The 20,161-nt window shown below is 38.8% G+C and overlaps 1 protein-coding gene across 2 annotated transcripts; it reads right to left on the bottom strand.

The window, feature by feature from the left end:
* Positions 1-188: 188 nt before the first annotated feature.
* Positions 189-11,664, bottom strand: LOC147181768 (glycosyltransferase family 92 protein BAH-4-like). Of its 2 annotated transcripts, XM_086093512.1 has the most exons (6): positions 11,500-11,664; positions 8,169-8,340; positions 7,714-8,015; positions 3,706-4,036; positions 3,455-3,630; positions 189-2,459 (listed from the first exon to the last, which is right to left on the bottom strand). In XM_086093512.1, the coding sequence occupies exons 2-6, from the start codon at positions 8,337-8,339 to the stop codon at positions 2,240-2,242; spliced, it is 1,200 nt and encodes a 399-aa protein (XP_085949638.1). In that variant the 5' UTR covers position 8,340; positions 11,500-11,664; the 3' UTR covers positions 189-2,239. The 2 variants fall into 2 exon arrangements, with proteins under 2 accessions (XP_085949638.1, XP_085949630.1); XM_086093504.1 differs by having other exon boundaries at positions 7,714-8,340.
* Positions 11,665-20,161: the final 8,497 nt, after the last annotated feature.

The following is a 20,161-nucleotide window of genomic DNA, read 5'->3' as shown; positions in this document are numbered from 1 at the left end:
CACCCCCATCACCAAAATAAATTACAATCAGGGGCAAAATAAAAACAATTCTGCAAATCGTTTGAGTATATTTTAAACACCATATATACTGCAATGGAAATCATATTTATTAAAATATAGATTAAACATGCAACCAATATACTGTAATTAGAAGTGTACAGAACACCAGGATCATACCTTGACACTATTAATGACAAAGTAGCTGCCATGTTTAGCAATTTAAATCAAGTGCAAAAAAAAACTGTGGTGTGTATAGACTTATTAAACCCAAATGGACACCAGAAAAATAGCAGACTTTATCTACATGATGCATACAGTACAACATCACCTGATTGAAAAAAGCATTTGATACTTAATGTTGTGATAGATCAGTGGTCCCCAACTACCGGGCTGCGGAGGGCCGCAGTTGAAAGAATAAAAAACTGACTTTACTTCCGGTTAATTGATTAGCCGAGGCTTAAAAATATTTTATTTTGAAAAGTGACCGGATTCTCTTTTTACAACGGACTCCTGACGCATGTCAAGATGCTAATTATCTCAGTCGCGTAGCACTTACGCTAATCACAAGTTAGCAAAATGGGTAAAAACAGACATATTTGGAAAGTTTCTTTTACAACAGCGATACGACAACACAGGAGCCTATGACCAAGAAGAAGAAAAAAAGCTGCATGGACTTCCAGCTACAGGTGATTCCCACGCATGATGGGCTCTGCGGCGAGCGGCTCTTAATTTAGCGTTATGATCAGTGAGTTAATCATGGACTTAATATTTGTTTTGTGGTTCCTTATGTTGGCGGCACCAACATGACATTCCCTCCTTAAATCCATCTCTCTCTTAAATGCGCCAACTTGGCGCATTTAAGGAGGGCGCTGCTAATATAGTTACATAAAAATGTTGCTTCACATTTATTGTTATATCTACAAAATACCCCAGTTTTTGTGTTGCTCATGTCATTCATAAGCATTACCATAGTGACCTCACCATATTAAAGCGTTGTTACCCTTGTTATGGTGTTTCTTTGTGCTGCTAGTACAGGTACATAAAAATACATAGTGGATTTTTGTTTGTTGTTGCAGCCATTTATTAATCAGCCGCCAAACAGCCAAGCACCCCCAACCCACTGGGTTGCCGGTCCGCGAAAGTTGTGGACTTGTATGAACCGGTCCATGGTGGAAAAAAGGTTGGAGATCTCGAGATCATGATATACAAATTGAAAATTTTGAGTATAAGAGCACATAAAGGAATGAAAAGATGCATGGATGACCAATATCAATAAGTGTTCGACAATACAAAAAACATACTATTAAAGGTCACTTATGGGGTACCTCAAGGGCCTGTACAAGGTCCTAAATCATTCATATTATTTATTAATGTTTGTGATGTAATGTTTTTAAAATACTGAAATGTTATGATACAACTCTATACTGTGCTGGCAAAAAGAAGAAGAAAAAGAACAGCTTCTGAATTCTGCTGAAAGTGAAATTAATAGACCGAAAAACTGGTAAAATAAATTACAGTGGCTACATTTGAACAAGTTGTGAATTACTTTTAACTTAAATTATTATAAAACTAGGCATGTCTTAAATAACAAATCATTATATATAATTTATAGCTCACTATTACTTCCATAGATTTAGAGCAATGCATTTAAAGAGAATAATTAATTATTAGCCGAGCTAAATACAGTATATAGAACCAATTCATTATTTATGAAATTATTTCAAAACAGTGCAAATAATGCGCAATGTATACATAAAAAAATAGTAATATATAGAAAATAAAGATGTACTTTGTCAAAGTATCCATAAAGCTATTTGAAAGCTATCGGAGTAGACAATTTCTGTGTTTTGTTTACAAAAAAATATTTTTGCTTTTGGTGGAGAAAGCGCTAACTAAGCTCAAACCATTTCCCGTTTTACAATTCTTTCCATGATGTAATTTCAGTCTATGAGCTGGTAAACTTTGTGTTGGCGCGTTGATGGTTTTCTCTGTTGAAATGAAGTATGCAAATGCATTGTCTTGATAAGCTGCGTTTCAGTACCACGCCTTTACAGTTGCCTTTGTTTTCCTGTACAATTCTCAAACACCTTTCTTTCCTTGACTGATTAAATAAAATCAATCCATCAATCGGTCAGTCAATCAATCAGGCATCAGATCTGCAGCTTTAAAAACAAATACTGTACTTGCAATACAACTGATGAGTTTTTCAGGATTCCAGCTACACTGAATAAGTAATAAGTTAAGTTCTGAGCAGCCCCACTCTCTTTAAAGCGCGATCCACATTGGGGATCAGTTTTTGATGGAAGTCCCACAGTCTCACGTCCACGTGGAGGTCCTCCAGCTTCAGGGAGAGCTGCAAGGGGGAGCGCACGTGAATGATTCGGCACAGTTCCCGTGGGACTTTGTAGCTTTTCCCAAATTGCCGCAGTACTTCGTGCACCGACGTCTGCTCCACCAACCTGGCAAAAGCACAAACAACAGGCAGTGTTAGTCATTTGGCTCGTGGCGTAGTGGCTGCATCTTGAAGCAGTTTCCGTCACTCACAAAAAATGTTTCAGACAGATGCGGCAAATTCTCATTGCACTTTTAGTGGTAGGGATAGTTTTGAGAACACCCCCTTTGCACCAGTCATCTTGAAACCAAAATGGCAGACATCCTGTGTGTCTTCGTGCATGGCTACTTTCGATTTTTTTTTGTGGGTCTTCTTGTAAGATGAGCCTACCAAATTTCATGTTGCCAAGTGAAATGGTCTTTCAGGGCTGAACTTTTTAAAATAACATTTTAGAGAACAAAACCAAAACAAGAATTTTAAAAACAATTCTTCAGGAAACTACTGAGCAAAAATTGTTGCTGAAAATTCAGAATGCCCTTGTGATTAGTCACAGCACTAAGCAAAGTGCGCGTTACGTTTGTGCATGCGTGAGATAAAAAGAGAGGCTACCAACGAACAGTCATTTGAATAGCCGAGATTAGAATGGTGACAGTCTTTGCGTAACTGTACACCTTAAAGTCAATCCCCCAAGTCAGTAAACCACATGCTAAGCATGTTTAAAATACATTAAATAAAAAACAGCAACTTTCCAGCGGTTGAAATGTTAGAAATCAGAGCTCATTCCATTGGATCCAATTCATTTTCAATAACCGCTACCCATAATGCACCGTGCAGTCGAGATGCGCACTTCGCTTATTATGTCCCGCCTCCTGGAGACAAACTTTATCTTGGCTAATTTTTTCTTCTTGTTAGTTGAACAAGCCTCCAGATCAGATATTGGATTCCGCTTGAATGGAGATGGCCAAACCCATGCCTAGAACCAAGAACTGTGATCTGAGAGAAAAAAAAATCTTCTTGAGGCCTTCTCCTCTTGTTAAAAGCATTACGGGCTAACCGTTCAAACTGTCACAGAGGAGACCTTCTACGAAATGTGCAAAAAGAACCGACTTAAAAGAGGTGTACCTTGGCCGAATGATCATCTTGTATGGGTGATAACCATGCCTGTTTGGCTCCTCTCTGTAGATGTGCTGCAAGATATTTAATCCTGGCACACCTTCCCACTGAGGTAGTTTGAACCTGCCACTGGGCTCCGTGTGCGTCTTAGGGAATATGTGGTTTTCAATGCGGAACTCGCTGGTCTGGAGGATGCAATGAGATCAAAAATGAGTTACAACGTTGACACTACACTGGCGACAGTATACAAAAGACTGTACGTCAGGATGCTGCCGTTGGAGATCGCTCATTAGAGATGGCAGGTCATCGTGTTGGTATGGCATTATGATTTCATCCAAGTCGTTGAGCAGGACGTAGCGCGACCGTTGCATGGACCTGTAGATGCACTCGTTCAGCGTGGTCAGCTGGCCAAAATAGTGCAGATCGCCGCCGCTCTCGGAGTGAAGCCAGCCACTAGAGGGCGTCAGATGCCGGTCAATGGGCCATGGGACGATCTCCAGGAAGCCATCCTGGCTGTAGCTAAGCAGCAGGCGATCAAGTTCCAGGCCACTGCTGGTGTTGTAGATCACCACCTTGTTCACACCGAGCAACCTGAGGGAGCAGGGACAGGTACGACAATCCGATCAGGAATTTGAGGGCTTGGGTAGAGGACAATACTTGGAGTGGTGGTATCTATACGGGAGCAGGGAAGAAAGGCCTAGACCGAGTCAAGCCAAATAATTTGATTCTCAAGACCGAGTCTTGACAGAGAAATCGAGGAGGCGATGGTCAAAAGTCAAGACTAAGGGTTATATTTTCATGCTCAGCACATTTGTGCCATTATGGGATGGAAAGTAGCTGAGTCCCAACCAGGCTTGGGAAGTAACGGAATACATGTACCGCCGTTATGTAATCAGATTACAATTTTTTAAAAACTATTCCATTACAGTTACATGAAAAAACATGTAATCAGATTACAGGTACATTTATTAAAAATGGGAATTGCTTCGAGGCATTACAATTTCTACGATGAGAGTGCGAAAGAAAGGCGAGAGAGAGGACAGTGCAAGAGAGAGAGAGAGAGAGGGACAGCGCGACAGAGCAATAGAGAGCCCGTGCCCGCCCGCGTGAGTGGGACCGTTGCTACATGTCGGGGAGGTGGGAACAAACTAACTGACTCGTCGTGTCCTCCACACGCTGGCAGTTTGAAAAAGCTTCACGGACGGGAGGAGGAAATGGCGACCGGCATTCACTAGAACTTACTCGGAGCAAAAGTTTGAGCCAAGAGTCCAGCGGCATGCTACGCGCTGTAGCTTCTTGCTAGCTAGCCCGCTGGCCTACAACCATAATGTGAGTTACACCTTCCAAACAAATCTTCCTCCCACCAATTCACTATTTAAACATCATGCACAACATATTCACGGCTCAACTTGTGACTGGGATAAAAGTTCATTATGCAGTTCATTGGATGACTATCTATCTATCTATCTATCTATCTATCTATCAAACTGTGAGGTGTGGTTGCTTTCAGTGACAGTTCGAAAACAGCATATGGCCTTCAATCAATCAATCAATAGTCTACATGCTTTTTAATTACACAAGGATTTTTGCTATTTGTAGGCTGCCCGGGTCCCTATCACCCGCAAATAACAGGGGCACATTGTATAGAATATATATTGTGGTGATATTTATTTTTATTTTGTCTTCATGAGCATACTCAATATTGGAGTAATCCAGTTACATTACTTTAATATTATGGTACTTGGATTACGTTACTAACAAAAAAAAAATTAGCAGGTAACTGTAACGGATTACATTTTAAAAGTAACCCTCCCAACCAATAGTAGCGGCTTCCGTCATTTGCATTAAAATCAAGGCAGTCGAAGAAACAGATTCGCTGGTGTCCGTGCATGAGGCACATTGATATTGATGAGGAAAAAATAAATAAAAAATCCAGCCACGCTTGCCTGCCCTATATTTATTTTTTGTTCACATTTCTCACAATAATCACAACATTTACACACTCGATCACAGCTTAGTGATGTGTTTATAGAACAAGCTATGCTAAGCTAAGTTAGCTGGAGAAGCTTTGACATGCACCTTGACAAGTTGAACTGGTCACAACATAGTGGAAGATGGTTTGCTCCCATGAAGTACTGTGATGCTAGTTTACTTAAAAAGCACCAAAGTTGAGTTATTCCCTATAGTAGCATTGTAGGTGTCCACCAATCAGCCGGTCAACTAATTGTCACATGTACACATTCTCGTGTTCTCGTCTCCAGAGTTTTTCTGACCTCATTTGAAGTTATGTCTTCTTTTGTCAACTAACTGTGGTTGTCGCTTTAAGATCGCACTATTTCATACTATTAATTTTGACCGCAGATTATCCTTCAGCTGACAGCAGAGGATTATGTAGCACAGGTTGTGTTTGAACAATAAACATAACTACATGCATTAAAGTAAAGCATTTAATAAATGTTTGCATATGACAATATTTGTTCATGTCAAACTATTGGGCTATTTTTTTCCCCATTTTAAATTATGCAAGTAATTAACTGATTAGAAAAAGAGTATCAAAAATGTTGTAGATTAAATGTCTAAAAAATGAACACATAATAGGTGCTCTTTAAATTTGGTGGGTAAAAAAATTTATTTAAAAAAAGAAGCCTTTTTAATTAAGTGATTAATCAAAATTCTAAGATGTGATTAATCTGATTAAACAATTAATCATTTGACAGTTCTTATATACAGTGCTGCTCAAAAGTTTGTGAACCTCTTGAGCAATTTGGACTTTCCAATTGTTTCAACCTGATTTTGTTGTTCAATCTGAACCATTAAATATTATATGAAATAACAGGTGTAGGTTTATCAATTCATTGCATTGTTCTTTTTTTAAATCAATTGTGTCATCAAAACTTAATTAAAAAGAGTTTTGGGTCAATTCATGTAGGTGCAAAAGTAAGTGAACCCTGAGCTGCACTGCTTAAAACAATCAGTCAAGTCGGACCAGGTAGGACAAATTGGTGGCTAAACTAACCACTGAAATGGACCAATGAAATAAGAGGCTTAGCAAAGAAATTGTGCATCACTGACTGAAACAGAGACAAAACCACGTCACTTTAGTCTTACCCAGGTGAACCCATACAGGTCAGTCATGCTGAGAGGAAGAGAAATCTCAGGGGACCGCAGGAAGTGAATAGTGACAGCATATCTGTCTGGGGAATGCTATAAAGTCATCTAAAAAAAATTGAGCTTCATCATTCCACGGTGAAGCAGATCATCTGCAACTAGAGAACACTAAAAATTACAACAATCCTGCCTAGAAGTGGACGACCTTCTAAAATATCAGTAAGAACCACAAGAAAAATTATAAATCGGGTGAAAGACAACCTGTGCATTACATCGAGGGATTTGCAGACCTCTTTTGCTGCGTCGGGAACACGTGCATGCTTCAACAATCAGAAGAAAAGTCAATCGACAAGGCTTTCATGGAAGACTTGCTAGGTAGAAGGTTGATGTGTCTCCTCGCCTTTGGGTCCACCCTCTCCTACGCGCACCATTTCATGACAACAATATTATCATTGTTTTTGTTCAAGTCCATTATTTTCAATGTCAGCATTGTAGATTGGGGTATGACTAAACATTTAATAAGGTTATTTTCATATTTTATACAAAATATCTGACCATGCCTGCAGGGTTCACAAACTTTTGAGCAGCACGGACTATGACGACCGAACCGTGACGCTTGATGTATACGGATCATGGCTCAAAGATGAGCACTCATTAAAACATGTACTCGCGCCACAGGCTGTAAAGTTGGCAGCATTTGCGTGTGAATTGGTCGCAGCCCTGCATCGTAATGCCATGGGGTTATTTGTATCATAAATTGTGTTTCGAATAGTAATGTGTAATAATTGGAGTGTATTGTATCATAATATTGTACAGTAATTGCATCATACTGTAATTTGAATTGTATTACAGCTGTAGTAAACTGCATATCATAATTGTAGTGAATTAAATTGTAATGACTGAATTGTATAATTGTATTGGATTGTAGTTTTACTGAATTCTATCATAATTGTATTGAGTCTTTTAATTTGAGAAATCGGCATTCTAGCCTATTGCAATTGCATTGAATCACATTAACGGTGTCAACTGCAATGGAATTGTCATTCAATATCCTTTTTAATCGAATCGCAATCGTGTCATAATTGTATCAAATGTCATATCGTAATGGAGTGACCCCCTAACCGCCAAGGCCCCAAGAACCCCAAGTGCGAAATGCTGACCTGTACATCTCCAAGGTCTGCGCAGCCTGCAGGACATTGTTGAGCTTTCCGAACAGGACGGAGATGCACACTGTCAAGTTGAACGGCAGGCTTGTCTCCTCCCGTCCCGCTTCTTTCTGGTTCCTCACAAGCAGCCACGTCAGGTTTTCCATGGTACCATAATGTGGGAACGGCACCAGGGCCACGTGTGACCCTCGGCAGCCGGCCGGTGTCTGACACAGGACATCGGTGGTGACATAGGGGTAGCCGAAGTTGTCGGAATGCGGTAGAACTGTCGCTGGGCGCCGACGGGACAAGGAACCCTGGCAGCAGAAGACGCAATGCAGCTCCTGCGCCGAATTCCTCTGGAAGATGCTGATAATGCGTACGTCTTTGCCGGACACCCTATCGTCCGCGTAGGCCGACACCAGTAGATGCTTGGTGCCAGGCAGACGGGTGATGGTCTCCTCGCTTACCTGCGCAAGGCACGTGGTGGGAGGCCTCTTGAACTCGGGGAGGCCAAGCACACCAATTCCAATCCTGCTCGACCAGAAAACAAAGACGCCAACCAAAGTGGCCAAGGCGAAGAGGAACAATTTTCTTTTGAGAGTTTTGCCATTTTTCATCCAACTGTGTAGTGGACACATCCTAAGGAGAGGCACACATTGTATAGGAAACAGTTAGATTCGTTCAAATCTTTTTAATATATATATATATATATATATATATATATATATATATATATATATATATATATATATATTCTATTGTGGTCCAGGATTGCGCGGGCCAAAACAGGCACTTCAGGAGCTCCAATCTGGCACGTGGCGTAAAACAACACATTAACTGCAATCTTTCCATTGAATTAACTGTTTGTTGCTAAATTTGTCCACTGGAGGACGCTCTGACAACCACTTAAAGGACACTAGAATTGGCTGTTACTCAGGATTTGACAGCTGATATTGATTGGCTTGTTAAGGTTAAAAGATACCAAGTTTCAGGAGCAAAGGAAATGTTCTATGAGGAAGACTTCCTTTGCTCAACTCTACTCAACTTTAAAAATAACTCACTTTAAAAAGAAAGCGCTGTACTTGAAGTCAAAATCAAACATAAACATAGCTAAAACCAGAGATTAAATTTTTTTTTAAAAAACTATTCGCGCGTCACAAGCCAACTCCAAATGCCTGTGGCAAAAATATGAGGGGGGCAGGGGGGGGGGGGCAGGGGGGGGGGCACATTAGTATTGTAATTTGTAAATGATAACTGTGTATGTGCAACAATAGGCAAATGAGACAACCAAAAAACAAAATGCGTGTTACCTGAGGGCAAAGAGAGATGATTGCAAGGAGGAGCACACAGATACTGTATAGTAAATGAGCCAGGTTGCTCTAATCAACCCAATCAAGAGGGCCCTCCCCTGCTTGCCTGAGAAACAACAACATCCCCCAACTCAGCAACCCCCAGCACCTGGGAAGCAATTTAAGAGGAGGAGGAATAGAAGGCGGCCGACGGGAGCACAGAAACAACTAACGTTAACGCAATGGGACACGAGAAAGAGCTTCAGCAATAATATTGTGCTTTCAACTGATGTGTTTGATGTCAAGGTTTTAAGGCTGTAAAAAGAGCCAATAAGTTGCTCGCAGTTTAAAAAAAAGTTCCTTAGCGAGTGAGTACATCACTCCCTCTTGGGTACTTCATGCTTTTGTTTCAACATTCAACAATACTAAATAAACAGTAATAGTTTAGTTCCAATTTTGGAAAAAAAATCTATTGAGTTAGATTTCTATGCTGATTAGAACTAAAATTGGCATGCTGATTCAAAAATTGCAGCCATGTTTTTATTTTAGAACGTCAAGTTTTTCTCCACATCTTACCCTCCAGATAAGCAAAATTCTGACGAATAGCTGTAGTAAGATTAGAGCTGCTAACAATTGGGCTTATCTACAGCTACGTTGCAACTTATCACAATTGGTGTATGCAGCTCCCAATAGGTCTGTACAATCAGTATCTGCAAACAGAAAGTTAGCACGTAGTAGCAGTTAAGAGAATTAACGCTGACTTTTCTCTTAACCTTGTAACCATACTGTTGTGTAAGTTCTATTTCGATTTATGCCGTTATTTAGTTTTCAAAATTTGTAAGTTGTAACTATCCCATCTTAGTGTTTTTTATGTATTTATTTTAAAAATAAAACAGGGAACCATTTGCTCAAAAACCTGACGTGATCGTGAGAAACTGAGATCAGTTTTGGAATCGGCACCCATATATTTATTAAAAACAGCTGTCAGACCTACCTCAACAAAAATTGGGTTCCCCAGTGTAATCAGTTCTTAAGGAAGAAGAAAAAAAACATTCCCAATAAACTTTCAAAATAAAAAATAACAATTAACAAAATAATTATTCCATCAATGGAATAATCGATAGCATAATTGATTTTAAAAATTATTGATAGTTGCGATTGAGACCCACGAAGCTGAAGCTGAATTTCCGCTTTTATGAAGGTGATTGAATTCGTTGTACATCATGTAAGAATACAAATAAAAAATAAAAGCAAAAAAAGGAAATGTGAGAATTAAAACGTGTTATAATTGCATAAATTATATGCATATGGGATATTAAAAAACTTGATGGATTTTAGTTTTCCTTTCTTATTGTGTTTACAGTGGTAACAAATACAGTGTGTGTGTGGGGGGGGGGGGGACTCCACATCCTTTTGTCTTCCAATTTAATATTTTATGACATCATAAATTCAAAAAAGTTTGGATAAGCCTTCAAATGTTTATGATGATGAAGATTTGACTAGTTCTATTTCATTACTTCCTTCGGTATTTTCTTTTATTTTAATTTTTTTACATCTTTGTAGTAAGTGCATGCACAAGAATCAAAACAGCTTTGTTTAATTGGATGATCCTCAAAGTGTGGTACACTTTAGTGGCACATGAAAGAATTGCTGAATAAAATGGAAATCAGTTTGTCAGTATCTCCAGTTTGAAATGATTTCAAACATGACAATCAACCGGAATGAAGCTTATACCTATGCATACAGCCTGTTAGAACAGTTCCTTTGTTTTTAACCTTTCAGAATTGTTTGTTGTTAATTTTATATTTAGGTAAAATGTTTATATAACTCTTCTATGCCATACACTTAAGTGAATAATCTTCTTCTCTGTGATAATCTTCAAATGGCGTATGAGTGGGTTACATTAATGGACCAAGTACGCTGCTCTAGTTTAAAGCTGGTCATTATGGTGGCACTTGGGAGAGTTTAGTAAAAACAAATTAGGTGTGGGGTCAAAAGCTTGAGAACGAGTGAAAATTTTATTTATTTTTTGTTGTTTTTTAACGGTTGCATTTGCCGTTTTTGCCGTTGAGGAAGTGTTAAGTGGGTAAACAGATGCAGAGACGTTGCTTGCTTCCTGTCTCAACCCAAAACGAAAAGCACCCACCCGACTTGTTCTCCTAAACACCTAAAGCACTTTGTTTCTGGTTTTTTTTGTTTGGTTTGTTCTCGCCATTCATTCCTATATGCAAAGCCTTTGGATTGGTTCACTCTTCAAAAAAACTAAAAACTAAAGAAAAACTAACAAAATGAATAAATGGTTACTTAGCTGTCAGCCTATACAAAGGCAAATAATTCATGTTTCAAAACAATAGTGAAAAGAAGAAATCTAATTTCTGATTCATGAAAATCAGCAGTGAACAGTCAGCTTGTCAGAAACAGAAGTGTACAACTACAAAACTGACAATTTGCCATTTTCAGCGTATGTTTGGGGAATGTGTGAGGAATTCACAATAGGAGGAAAACATACCAATCTGTCGCAAAGTCTTTCGCTATAGAAATGAAACAAAGTGAACTTCAGAGTGGTCGTCCGTCAGGCAGGCTAAAAGTTGGCTGTCCTGCTCTTGTCGTCATTCCACCGTGTGTGAATGTGTCTGTGCGTGTGCATCCCCCATGTCAAGTGTCTCGCACTCCCACCGACCCTTTTACTCAAAGTGCGGGTGGGCTGGTGGGCTGGTGGGCTGGTGGGTGGGGCGTTTCTCGCGTGCGTGCGCGCTTGCATATGCATTACTGCCGTCATAAATTAATGTCACACCCCAACGACTCAATGACTATGGATGACCTACTGTAGCCTACATCAATACGTTTGCATGGAACTGTCACTCTGAACGTTCAAAAATTACGTTCAAACAAACCGTACAACTATATTTGAAAGAAAAACGGTGCTAAACCTGAACCTAATTAATGTAAATGTAGGTGCCTTTTAATTTATTTATTTTGGGTGTGTCAGACAAATTGCACATATTTCCCCCACGATCCACTCGTTTACCTGTCAAATGTTGCTCAAGCTAGGTGATGATTAACAAAAGTGGACCAGGAAGTCAGCCCTAGCAATCTTTAAAAGAGCAAATCTCACTGTGGTGCAACGTCAGCCAATTCAACGACAATATGAAAAACACCACTGAAAGGGAACACATGACGGTAATCGAAATCCAATTGGAAAAGAAAACGTCCACAACAATATCTTTCATTTAGGCTATTTGAAATGGAAAGTCACATTGAGATTAAGTGAATTACAGCGTTTGGATTTGTTCTGTAACCAACACACTTTTATCTCAAATCATCTTGCCCCACTGGAAAGAATGTAAATGAGTGACGTTAATCACTGCCAGCCTCTTCCCCCAAAACAATAATTGTTGTCATGTCAACATGAGGAAAATATAAATTAGTGGTATCCATTTTGTATTCACACAATAGCAGACAGCAAAATCATTGTTTTTTTTCCTGAGCTAGTGTATACATTTATGAAATCGTCAGATGTCGAATAGCTCTTCACTGTCATTACAAATGTATAGAGGCAAGAGTGTAATGGGTTTCATGAGGGTTTGGGATCATTTACGCACTTGCAGCCGCAGCGTTTGAAGGGCAGTGTTTCAATGTTGAAGCTGTTTTATCTTTACTGTTGTGCCAGAAGTGTATTTGAGTAAAGGTCACCGCCATTTTCTGGGGAAAGGGTTCTTTCAACAAAGCCGTGGCAAAACTGAATTCATTATCATGTGTTTTGGACCTCCCCCCCCCCCCCCCATTTTCTTATCAGACTGTCTTTTAAAAAGGTCATTTTTTGTTCTCAGTTGAGATTTATCTTTCAAGGTTTATCTTCAAAGGACAAAAGGTCACAATAAACAAAAATAAATGCAATGCTGGTGCTTACTAAATAATTAATTTCCACTACAGCACTATTGCCTATTCCTCAGTTTATCATGTATTTTTGCTCCTAGTTATTCCTTTGATACCAAGATATTTCCTGGTACTATTCACAGTCTTTCTGACATTGTTGCAATTGATCACATCTACAGTAACGCATAAAAAATGTGCATTAATTACAATCCCCAATTTTTTTTTTTACTTTGCTATAATGTTTTCATTATTTCCTGACCTTGCTCATTACTTAGCTTTTTTTTTTTTTAAAGGGAAATCAGCCTTAAACATTTCTTGACATTATGTTATATGTCACCTCACTAGTCTAAACATGACGTTCTGATTGTTACATTTGTGGAATATGAGTTAAGCAGCAAAATCCAGCATTTTTTATCCATATCATTTTGCCACTTGCTGTCAAGTGTAAATGACATCACAGCTGCTCAGTGAACAACAGTGACGTCATCTTCAGTCAACAGCAAGTGGCAAAATGACCACCTTCTGATATGGATAAAAAATGCTGGATTTTGTTGCTTAACTCATATTCCACTAATGCAATATTAACCAGAATACCATATTTACACTCGTGGAGCCATTGTTGTCAATATTCATTTCTTTTTTGGGGGGTTGACATCCCCATTAATTTCGCAACCTTTGCCGATGATACTTTTATTCCAACTTTAGCTCCACCACGATTTGCACATCTGCCTTCCTTGGCCATAGGCTGCAATATGGCCATATTTCTGACATTTGTAGCATCTTTACATTGTTGGAATATGTTATGTGACATTGCTTGTTGTTCTCTTTCATCCATTTAACTATTACCTCAGTCACTTCTCTTTTGCATACTCTTTTGTAATGGCATTGCTTTTCCACATTGTTCCTCATTTTTACGAATGACAACATGTTCCCATTATGTTGAGTGTTGTATTTTTGCCTTCATAATTTCTACAAGTTTTCCACATATACAGGATGCAGGTATCTTTATTGAACACCTGGCTTCGATATGATCCAACAACTAACATCTGGAATTCTTCCTCATTCATTTTTTTGCCTCTTATACTCGTCTTCAATACCTTGCTCAATTTCGTTATCCTGACACGTCTATAGAGCGCCAGACGTTGACATCACGCATCCCACAATGCACTGCGTACCAATGTAAAATGTAACCAACACCACTTCGGCAGGATAGGAAATGTATTGCTACTTTGAGTAAACACATACACCTCTTTTTTTCTTTTCTTTTTACAATGGTAGACAGCAGTTGTGCACCAGGGTGCCACAACAGGAGGCAAAAGATCAAGGCTAAGGTTGATTTATATAGCACATTTAAATACAGTAACACTGCCGAGTGACAGGGCGTGGCAGATTTAGGACTCAGGCGCAGAGATAGGAGTTTGCCGCTAAGGCAGATATTTATTCAACATAAAACTCCTCGTTTATAGAGAGGAAAACAAGGGCTATAAAATGTTAAACTAAAGGCGCTCTAATCTACAAACAAAACAAAATCACTCCTAAACTAAAACTATACTGTGGCTAGTGATGGCAGTGCGACACTGAAGCTTCGATACAAGCTTCAAACCCTGAACTACAATTCCATAGAACCACTGCTTCAAAGCTTGCTTTGGTGCGGAAAAAATCACGTGACATATGACGTCCGAAGCAGCGACTGATTCGTTGTCCGAATGAATCACTTGCCTGGTTCGCGGTCCAATCATGTGATTCTCGATTCTGACAGGTGACAGGTTGAAACAGTTTTGAATTTGAGCGTCAACCCTTTATAACCGCTCTAAACAATGTACTATTCGTGGGTTGTCGGTGTGTTGTTGGTGCTGTTGAATTGCCATTGCCTTGCGTTGTTACATTTGGTCATTCATGGAGTCAGCCAGGAAGAGAGGTCGTTCTGAAATGTGGGAACACTTCAATCTGATCACTCCTGATCAGGTCGGTGTGCTGGCTGTTTAAAGTTATGTATATAGATCAGAATCAGAAAAAAACTTTAATTATCCCCGGGGGACAATTATTTATTGATTTATTTTTTCAAAGGGCTTTTTTTTTTCGTGGCGCAAATTAAATAAAAAAACGTTTTGACTTGGACAGGAATGGAACCCGAGTTACCCGAGTGGCAGGTGATAATTTTAACACTGAACAACCAATGTTTGGTTGTAAAGCTTATATAAATAGGCTTTACCTTTTTTACTTTCTTCAATTGGTTTGACCTCAGTCAGGTGCACGTGTAGAAACAGTATATGTAATATGATTAGTGTACCCATTTGGCTATAGCTTTATACAATCAAATTGCATTTTTATTTAAAAATGCTTTCTCTACAGGTCCAGTCCAGTGCTTATCTTCTTATCTTTGAGTGACCATGACGCCCTGTCAGTTACACAAGCACACCCAACCTATGCCATATCTTACCAGCACTTTCTCCTCAATAACAAAATACACACATTCATCAGTCTTTATTTGTCAATGGAACATGCTATTCGGTCTTAGTGTGAGTCCATCAAAGAATTTTCAAAGCAAAGATGCTTTAAATCCACTGCAGACTTGCAGTTTACCAGTAGAGGTCACTGTAACTGAAGCTTCGAGTAATGAACCTATTTTCAAAACAATTGGCTCAAGTGGTTCAGTGCTTCACAAAAGCTTCATTTGCCCATCACTAACTGTGGCTATACAAAGTTACAAACAAAACTTCACACAGAAGACAGGAGTATGGAGGTAAATTTGGTGCAAAACTAACTTGTGCAAAAAATGTGTACCTGTAGAAAAAAGTCTAAATTTGTATCTGTAAAAGTCGTGATTTGTATCTGTAAAAAAAATGTGTGCCTGTAAAAAAAAAAATTGTGTCTGTAAAAGAAATGTGTACCTGTAAAAAAAAAAATTGTGTCTGTAAAATAAATTTGTACCTGTAAAAAGAAAAATGTGTATGTGTAAAACAAATTTGTATCTGTAAAAACAAATTTGTACCTGTAAAAGTCATGATTTGTATCTGTACAAAAATTTTTTTGTACCTGTACAAAAACTATAAATTTGTATCTGTAAAAGTTGTGATTTGTACCTGTAGAAATGACAACTTGTAGTCAAAGAAGTCGCCACTAGGAGTCACAAGTGGGTTTTCTGCTGCTGTCCAGTGACGTGAGTTTTGCCCCATTTATCTCGCTACAAAAGGTGCAAAACTGATTCGTACTTGTAGAGCGCCGTGATTTGTACTTGTAAAGAAGGGGGCGGGCTCTGGTGTAATGAAGGGTTGTTTTGACCAATCAAGTGAGAAGGATTTGAGCGGATTGGAGCGCAACCTCATTGGTTTAGCGAACGACGGTGGCGGGACTCGCGGAAGGATACAAGCAGGACACATCGTCGCCAACCAACATACATATTAAGAATACTTCTTAATATATATGTTGAGGAAGAATACTTCAGTATTCTTAATATGTATGTTGAGGAAGAATACTTCAGTCGACTGAAGTATTCTTAATATGTATGTTGGTTGGCGACGATGTGTCCTGCTTGTATCCTTCCGCGAGTCCCGTCGTTCGCTAAACCAATGAGGTTGCGCTCCAATCCGCTCAAATCCTTCTCACTTGATTGGTCAAAACAACCCTTCATTACACCAGAGCCCGCCCCCTTCTTTACAAGTACAAATCACGGCGCTCTACAAGTACAAATTAGTTTTGCTCCATTTGTAGCGCAACAAATGGGGCAAAACTCACGTCACAGAACAGCAGCAGAAAACCCACTTGTGACTCCTAGTGGCGACTTCTTTGACTACAAGTTGTCATTTCTACAGGTACAAATCACAACTTTTACAGATACAAATTTATAGTTTTTGTACAGGTACAATTTTTTTTTTGTACAGATACAAATCATGACTTTTACAGGTACAAATTTGTTTTTACAGATACAAATTTGTTTTACACATACACATTTTTTTTTTTACAGGTACAAATTTATTTTACAGACACAATTTTTTTTTTTACAGGTACACATTTCTTTTACAGACACAAATATTTTTTTTACAGGCACACATTTTTTTTACAGATACAAATCACGACTTTTACAGATACAAATTTAGACTTTTTTCTACAGGTACACATATTTTGCACAAGTTAGTTTTGCACCAAATTTACCTCCATAGTTATATATTAAAAAAAACGGAGCGCAACACACAAGAGATGTGAGCGCATGACTACGGCGCCGGTAATGTTGCAAATAAGGACGGATTCATTTATGTAGGTTATGGACTGTGAAACAAAAAGATAACTGTCCAGAAATGCCAGCGTATCTATGCATGCCCGGTCTGATAACAATCTCACAACGAATATTTAATTCTCTGCGCAATAATGCAGCACCTTCATCAATAAGGTCATTGTCAAAAGGACATGCCATGTTCGTGACAAAAGTGGACTTTACGCTATAGACTATAGGCGTATTTACGCACAAAAGTCGCCACAGCGGACTTTATGGATGAGGAAATGAAATGTCAGAATGCGGCTGAAAGGAGGCAGGGACAGAGAAAACTTCGAGGTTCATTGTGAAAAACCTGCGAACGACCAGGTTTGGTTCATGGAACATGTTACTACGGTAACCGACCTAGAGCTTAAAGGTACCGAACGTAGAATATTCCATTTTGAATCGCTACTGCCACCTGCTGACGAAAAATGAAACTGCACATATCGTTCTTCACATACACACCACGCACATTACGTCACATCCGCAGACAGGGCACGGGAAATTCTAACTTGGATCCAGTCTGAAAACTATCGGCCAGAGGCTTGCAGGAGTGCCCATTGTGAACAGCTAATGTGTTAATCTACTAATTATAAGGCATTTCACTCATAAATAAAAATCTTATTGTAAAGTTATTTTGGGGAAAAAAGTTCCATATTGCAACTTTAAATTACCTCTTTTTATGAAACAGGGTAGAGTTACTGCTTTTTCTCTAGTTTCAGTTACATCCCTTTCTGAAATGGATGACGCAGAGTTTCCCACTTTTTTGTCACTTTTTTTTTTTTTAATGCGCATGCGGAAGCTCTCAAGCTCATCCGGGGGAAATGCCTATTGAATGTCGGGAACGTGCGAGATCATCTTCATCATCTTCATCGATCTCTGCAGACTTTCATAGACGGATGTCCTCTTGCAGCTCTCAGGCATTTTCAAAGTATGCAGTGAGATCGGTGGGGTTACAACGATAAATGGCGGAATCTGAAGCTCAGCGGCTACATGCTACAAACACTCAAAGTGCACATGCGCAGCTAGGAACGAGCACGCACGACGTCGGTACGACAGATTGATTGACGGGATCGAGAACCAATCGTTAAGATGATCCATCCGGAAGACGCAGCGACAAAAGATCCTTGAATACATCTTTAAGTTGGATGTAATTCTACTTTCGACCATTAGATGGCCTCTCAGTTTGAAACAGGGTATTTTTTATTTTTTTATTTTAAAGAAGAACGAAACAGGAAATCGGTCCCAAGTCCCAGTGGATTTAGCAAGCCCCATTGTTTAGTTACACTTTTACGCAGGTCCCATCCCGGTGTCTCAGTTTTTAAGCCAATTGTTTGGGTCATGTGTATGTCAATCATACAGTTGCCATAGCAATTTATACAATAAACCAATTAAAAAGGAATTTAACGGTTATATTCCTTCCTAGTATTTACTTTCACATTCACATTTGCGTTCCTATTGCCATCCGTTAGCATGCATGTTATTGTCATACCGAACTAGAATTACTTCCAAGTTCCTGCTTCTGTGTCAACGAATCATGGGAAATATAGTCCTACTAGTCTACTACTGTATACTTGTTTAGCACTGTTGAACTGTCAACCAATAGAGCATTAGCTAAAGTAATAACACAACCACCAGTCACCAGATTGACTAGCGATTAATTAGTTTCTTATAAATAGTTCCTACCTCCTGGTGAGAATTTACTGTATATTTGATTTTCAGCAAAATTGTAATGTCCCAGTTTTTAATTTGAAAATCTGGTCACCCTGGGCATACATCACTTCCCCAAATCAAAGACAAAACTCAATTGATTGCTGCCGTCATGGCAGAAGCTGCAAAAAAAAAAAACGAATTGTTTTGTCTGAGGAGACAAAATTAAAAAAGAACAACAACAATAAATGTTCATGCAAAACTTTACTGCTTTTGTCCATATGGTGCCACTATAATTGATGAAACCTGAAAGTTCCTTTGTGTTGTTTTAATTCTACTTTTCCAGTATTGTTTTTATTTATTTTGTTTGTTTGTTTGTATTTGTTCATTTTTCCTTTCGGACAATCATTGTGACAATTTTCAACAAACAATTTACAACATACATAATTACATTACGGGATGAAGCCAAAGCTTGTTAAAGCTTATTTTGACACTCGTATGAAAGTCTAAAATGATCTAACGCCTCGTAACTAAAATACATTGAATGTTGTATTAATAAAAATTCTATGACTAAATCTCGACAACTTCCAGTGCTAATAAACGACTGTTTGACTGACTAGCTGCACCCTTACAAGCTGACTTGTGATTAAACATTAATTTTTAAGAGGACACTGCAGTAGAGTGTAATATTTGTTTTATGGCATTTATTGTGGGGGAAAAGCCATAAAGCTAACTGCTGCAGGTAATATACAGCCATGATTTGTGGCGGAAATAGGAGACCTTATCGCAAACGTCAATCATTTTCCCTTCCACAAACATGTGCTGCTTGTTTTATGGGGATAAAGTTCCTCATTCCTCTCAAGGGATTAAAACACTTCAGTGATTCGCAACCACTGAATAATTAGCAGAAATACAATACAATGTTCCACGCCCACCCGCAATAGGTGAATTTCCGCAAAGTAGAGGATGTCAAAAAAAAAGTTTTTTTTGGGGGGGGGGGGGGTGAGTTACACTTTTACTGAGCCATAATAACGCCACCACACAATTCCCACCCTTCTACTGTAAACACTTGTTAACTTTGACAATATAATAGAAAATAGCAGCATAAATAAAGAATACAGTAAATCCGGGAGGGGTTGGGGAGCGGCGTGAGTGGGATATAGTGAAGCCGCGATAAGTAAACCGCAAATTAGCGAGGGATCACTGTATATAAAGAGGCCCTTTTCACACAAAAAATTTAATGTCATGGAAAAGTTAGTTAATTTCCATAATTCCATTCAAAAAGTCAAACATTCATAGATTATAGATTCAGGGCCCACAATTTAAGTGATTTCAAGTATTTATATGTTTATTTTTACATATTTTGGGCTGCCAACTCATAAAACCCATAAAA

The sequence above is a fragment of the Leptonotus elevatus genome, chromosome 1 (genome assembly GCF_054856555.1).
Source record: "Leptonotus elevatus isolate MCC_2025b chromosome 1, RoL_Lele_1.0, whole genome shotgun sequence".
Classification (NCBI taxonomy): Eukaryota; Metazoa; Chordata; class Actinopteri; order Syngnathiformes; family Syngnathidae; genus Leptonotus; species Leptonotus elevatus.
This window is presented reverse-complemented; position numbering and strand designations above follow the sequence as displayed.

What these genes read in the sequence shown, in the direction of transcription:
- LOC147181768 (XM_086093504.1), bottom strand. Translation starts at nt 8,339, where the DNA reads ATGTGTCCACTACACAGTTGGATGAAAAATGGCAAAACTCTCAAAAGA. An exon ending in TCCAACGGCAGCATCCTGAC is followed by an intron (nt 3,631 to 3,705) that starts GTACAGTCTTTT and finishes TGCATCCTCCAG; the next exon opens with ACCAGCGAGTTCCGCATTGA. An exon ending in AAGATGATCATTCGGCCAAG is followed by an intron (nt 2,460 to 3,454) that starts GTACACCTCTTT and finishes TGCTTTTGCCAG; the next exon opens with GTTGGTGGAGCAGACGTCGG.